Genomic DNA, 5,076 nt, shown 5'->3' with positions numbered 1-5,076 from the left:
ACCCTGAGTCTCACAGGCGCCGAGCTCCCGTAGTTAGTTAATTTGCCGAGCGAATCTGAGGAAAACGGGCGTACTTTCTGGTCGGATCCTTGTGGGCCCGAGGAGGAAACTACTGTTAAACTTTGTGTCAGCCGGGTTACAGATTATCCGAATTACCTCTGGAGTATCATCCAGATTACGTTGCCTTTTCTCTAAGTTTACCTCGGATTACCCTAAAATTTCACCGGGCTACCCCGATTTTTTTTTCGATTTCCTTTAGATTACACCCGCCGGATTACCTCAGTCGTTTCCCCCTCGTTGTGGACAGGCAACCTGCACGCATGGCACATGCCTGTACGCGGTACAGTATGGCATGGATTTCAAGCGAGTGGAATCCGCAGGAACCCCTCAGCACATTACACGATGTCCTTTGAGAGGACTGAGTTTGCAATACTTACGTGCCTGTCCAAGTACCAGGACGCGGGGATGAAGCAGAGCAGGTAGGCGATGAGGTACGACGTGCAGGTCAGGTCAACGTAGAACGACTTGACGTTGTAGTAGCGCTGCACGATCCGGGCGATGATGGAGTACTGTACCCACTGGAAGGTGTTGGTGATGCCGAGGAACACGAAGATGGCCAGCATGAGCCAGCGGCGCCGGTACACCTTGATGCCCGTGTGCTCCGCGCCCAGGTTGGCCGCCGCGGCCGCCGCCGCCGCCCCCAGGCCGGTGGATAGGGGGCTCCGTGACAGCGGCGAGCGCGGCGTGGAGAGGCTGGACCTGGCGTCCTTGAGGTCCCACAGCGTGGTGGACGGGCGGCGGGGGTGGAACGGTGACCTCGGCTGCGTCGGTGAGTAAGGCGAGAGACGCGCCTTCCTGGAGGCGGCCGCCGCTAGCAGTGCCGTGTCCACGTCCGGACCCTGTCCGGGCACGCCCCCGGGACCGCCGAGGCCGTCGTCAGGGTTGTCGCCGCGGTCCAGGTCGTCCCAAGACTTCCAGATCACGTCGATCGCCGATCCCATCTTGGACTGCCTCCGGCCGCCCTCCGGGGTCACCACCGCCCCCCGCGGCCCCGCACCCACCCCGAGCCCCTGCCCGCGGGGGGCTCCCACACGGGGCGCTGGGGGGCTGTGGGCGCCGAAGGTGCCCTCCTCCGTGGCGGCCGCCGGGGCGTCCTGGTCCGAGGCATGGGGTCGGTCCATGGCGGGTGTCACATGCTGACGACTCGACTCTGCCACCTGAGACACATGCGCCTCGCCTTATCAGCATCTCATTTACCATCAGCTGCCGTCAGCCCCCCCCCCTCCCCTTACACCTGTGCCTGCTGTACCCTGCCCTCGCCTCTGGAACCTAAACATGCAGAGCAGCGCGGTTACCTGCGCTCCCCCTGCAGTGAAGCGAAGCGTTGAGTTGGGTCAGGTCCGGGGAGGGTGCCGAGCTCCCCGAGCTGTCGTCCAGCGCCGAGGGCGCGGCAATGCACCGCCTCTCTCTCAGCTTTGTTTGCGCCCGTCTACATCCCCGCGGTGCCGGCCCGTGCGACGTTCCCCCAGAGGTGGTGCTCGCCACACTGGACAGCGGCCCAGCTGTGCAGCTGCGGGGCGGGGCAGGGCGAAGCGGGGCCGCCAGGACCAGGACCCGCGAGGGCTGATCAGCTGTTAAGTGGATGGGACAGCTGTCAGCGGAGCCGCACGGCCCTACGGTGGTCCCCGGGGTGGAAAATAGTAGAAATAAAACGGAGACCGATGAGTACTCGGATATGAAAGCGTTTATTGATACATTTGAGTGCTGGAAGCCGGTCGCCTGGTGCGGAGCTCGGGTTCCTGGTGGCGAACAGTCGTGTCCACCGGGCCTTCGTCTCTGTCCGGCTGTCGCAGCGCGAAAGATCCAATGTTTGCGTGACCGAGGTCGAACGGGCCTCTTCCACGCTGGACTAGCACGCGTCTTTTTCACCACTACAGCAAAGTGGCACCAGAGCAACAGTAAAAATGCCTAAAAGTAAAAGTACGTTTCCGCCTTCGAAATCAGAAGGTGTAGACTTCGTTGTATGGTATTTCATCGAACATCTTGGTAAAGGTCTGCTTGAAGAATGCAGCCATAGATCCCCAGATCTTGTCCTTGAACTCGTTGAAAATATCCCGCCAGTTTTCGTTGACAAATTTGTGGAAGTTGTCACCTGAGTAAAGCCAGACAAAACATGGATAGTCACAAAGGGCGCGATAAAAGATTGACGAGGCATAGTATGACGAATACTGACTCAGCTCCTTGTTTCCGTTGAAAAGATTGTCCACCTTCACGATAAGATTTCCCGGCTGGAACACGACCTTAGCTTCATTGAGTTCCATGTAGGGCTTGCCGTCCTTTGTCTTAGACTTGCCGAGGAACGTCAAATCAAATGACACATCCTCTACGTCGGGGAAAATGGGAAAAAAAGTCCATCGTTAAATAAAATAAGTAAAAAGATATTAAATATTGCTGAGCTGGTTTTGCGCGTTTTGTAGCTCGGGCCCGGCCGTTGCAGAAGCAGCTCATGTGCATCTCTACGGGGACATCACGACGGCGTCGCCCGATCAGCTCAACGAGTCCCGCGCCGCCTCGCCTCGCGCCGCCTCCGACCGGAAGTTGTCGGCAGGGCAGTCCCTATTGAGGCGAGGGGAGGGGGAGGGGCTCTAAAGAGACATAGGAATAGGATGGCCACTCCCCCCGCCGCCCCCGGGCCACTGCGCAGAAACTTACGGTACGTGAGCGTGAAGCCGCCCTTGCCAACGACGGGCATGACCATCAGCTTGCCGTTAAGCTCGTACTCGCCCTCGGATATCACTTCGGGAACCTTGAGGTTCATGCGCATCGTGTATTTGTCGGGATCGAACCTGTGGATGCACAACGCGTTAGGATAGGACACCGGTACAGATATAAGATACATTTGCTGTGATAGTGCAGAGACGGTAAGGGAGTGGGTAGGGGTGCTGGAGGATCACTTACTCCACGAGGACGATCTTGTAGTCCGTGAAGAGCTTCGACATTTTGGCGCCCTTATAGATCATCTTGAGGTCCTTGGTCGAGAAGTCCATGTCCCCCAAAACCAACGGATCCAGTACGGGAATGTCAAATTGGGGAATTCCTGGTGGCGACGTGATTAATGCAATTGCAATCACCTTGCAGGCGCATGAAAAAAATACTTTTATGATACACTTTGTTACCTTTCTTCATAAGTGGAAGAAACTTTTCCAACGAGTTCGTTATGCATGTGTTGAGGTTCGGGTCCGCCTTAGGACAAGGCGTCCACGCATTGCCTGTAACAACAAGCTGCTGTACGGGAATAGAAGCAAGGGGCCGGGAAGAAGCCAACAAGGCGCAATAAGGACTATAGGCACTCCTCCTGGTAGCATTGGAACGAAATTTAAACGAATTAATTCTACATCGAAATCCGAAATTCGTGCAAGCCACTGCCCCCCCCCCCCTGCGCGCGCATGGAAATAAGTATATCGAAGTGACACTTTTATTTGTACTTTCGTAAAAGGTATACATAAAGCTTTCTTAAAGTATAGCAGATTGGGACAGCCGGACTTTTGGCATACTTATGGGACACTTTAGCCAGTCACATATTTGGGCACTTATTTCCATGCCCCCCCCCCCCCTGAAATCAAGCGACGACGTAATAGTCTTCGGGGTCGAGTCAATCGAACGTATTTGAGGCCGACTTAATTTTATATTTCTAGATCCCAGATATGACTCGCATCTGAAGAACGCGCGCGCAACTGAAAAGCTGACTTGGACGAAAGAGTCCAAGACTGAGACCCGTAATTGAGCAAACCCAGTCAGACGTCGATTCGATACTGCATTTCTCAGAGGGTCGGCGGCGGGTGGTACTTATTTATGAAACAAAGAGGTTCGTGGATTGAGTTTAAAGTTAATCGGGTTCCGTACATAGGCAAAAGAACGACTTGCGTGGACGTCCTGATATGCCCCAGAGAATTTCGTAGTTATACTGTACCACATGCAGCCGTGCGAGTGGGCTGGCCTACGTTCTCTCACCACGGCGCCTTATGGCTCCTAGCGAATAAGCAACGCGCCCACTCCCCTGCATGCGGTACTTTGGGGTTTCTGGGCCACCCTGTATAGTATCCGCACAGTTTTGAATTACTGATTTACTCTAAATTACAACTCAGTAGCGACTAGCAACTCACCAAGTTTGCCGGCCTGGGTCGACCCCAGGGCCAGGAGGACGAGTACTGGTCCGATCATGGCAGCTATTGAACGTGTTCACTCGATAGCGGCGAAGTGAGGCTGCTTATGTAGACCGCGGCGCGCACCGCACGGGTGTCCACGGGACCCTCTCCCCTTCCCTCTCCTTACAATCCCGTCACCGTAATGAATAAAGACGAGACATTTTATGACAGAGTGCAGTTTGGACCTCTACCCCATTGGATGCCCAGTGAAGCAGCACGCGGAAGTAAGGGCGTCACAGCGCATCAGTGCTCCAAATAATGATTCAAAGTGTGTGCGGTAAAATAGGAGTGGCATAATCACATCACTGGAACCTGATACAACAAGTTAGATAAATTTTTAATTACAAATATCAGTCACTTATGGTTGATATTAATACAGCAATGATAAGTATGAATCGCTTATTTTTGTAGCTTAACTGACACTGGAGACATTTTTTTTATTTTTTAGTCCGTATCGAACAAAATAGAACAATCAACTTGGTCTTCAATGCAAAACTCTTTCATAGTACAATGGTAATTTTTTAAGACTAAATATCAGAAGTAAAAAATTAAACTGACCAGCAAAAAGTTTCAGATTTCACAAGACAGATATACAGGGTGATTCACAGACCACTTCCTTTGTTTTGCTTACACTGCACCGCATGGAGGCGTGCGTGCGTGCGGGCTTGCCTACCGTCGATCACCACGGTGCCTTATGCATGGCCCCGTGTGAGTATGCAACCCATCCACACGCCTGCATCCGGTATAGTATAAGCAAAACAAAGGAAGGAGTCTGTGGACCACCCTGTAAGTACTATAAGACAAGTCATGAGAAGTTTACTACAATGGTTACCTGATTGTACATGTCATAATCATTTATGAAGAGAGAGGG

At 53.5% G+C, this 5,076-nt stretch overlaps 1 protein-coding gene across 1 annotated transcript; it reads right to left on the bottom strand.

The window, feature by feature from the left end:
• Positions 1-1,726: 1,726 nt before the first annotated feature.
• LOC113214582 (circadian clock-controlled protein daywake) lies at positions 1,727-4,323 on the bottom strand. The gene is made up of 6 exons (XM_026434010.2): positions 4,164-4,323; positions 3,177-3,269; positions 2,959-3,097; positions 2,713-2,846; positions 2,234-2,383; positions 1,727-2,152 (listed from the first exon to the last, which is right to left on the bottom strand). Exons 1-6 carry the CDS (start codon positions 4,219-4,221, stop codon positions 2,001-2,003), a joined length of 726 nt encoding a protein of 241 aa, XP_026289795.1. The 5' UTR covers positions 4,222-4,323; the 3' UTR covers positions 1,727-2,000.
• Positions 4,324-5,076: the final 753 nt, after the last annotated feature.

The sequence above is a fragment of the Frankliniella occidentalis genome, unplaced genomic scaffold (genome assembly GCF_000697945.3).
Source record: "Frankliniella occidentalis isolate FOCC.00 unplaced genomic scaffold, Focc_3.1 Scaffold8, whole genome shotgun sequence".
NCBI classification, from domain to species: domain Eukaryota; kingdom Metazoa; phylum Arthropoda; class Insecta; order Thysanoptera; family Thripidae; genus Frankliniella; species Frankliniella occidentalis.
Note: the sequence above shows the minus strand (reverse complement) of the source record. Positions and strands in the feature narration are given on the sequence as shown.

Coding starts and splice junctions, on each gene's coding strand:
- LOC113214582 (XM_026434010.2), bottom strand. CDS start 4,221: ATGATCGGACCAGTACTCGTCCTCCTGGCCCTGGGGTCGACCCAGGCC. Junction 3,270..4,163: donor GACCCAGGCCGGCAAACTTG/GTGAGTTGCTAG, acceptor TTGTTGTTACAG/GCAATGCGTGGACGCCTTGT. Junction 2,847..2,958: donor TACAAGATCGTCCTCGTGGA/GTAAGTGATCCT, acceptor GTGCATCCACAG/GTTCGATCCCGACAAATACA.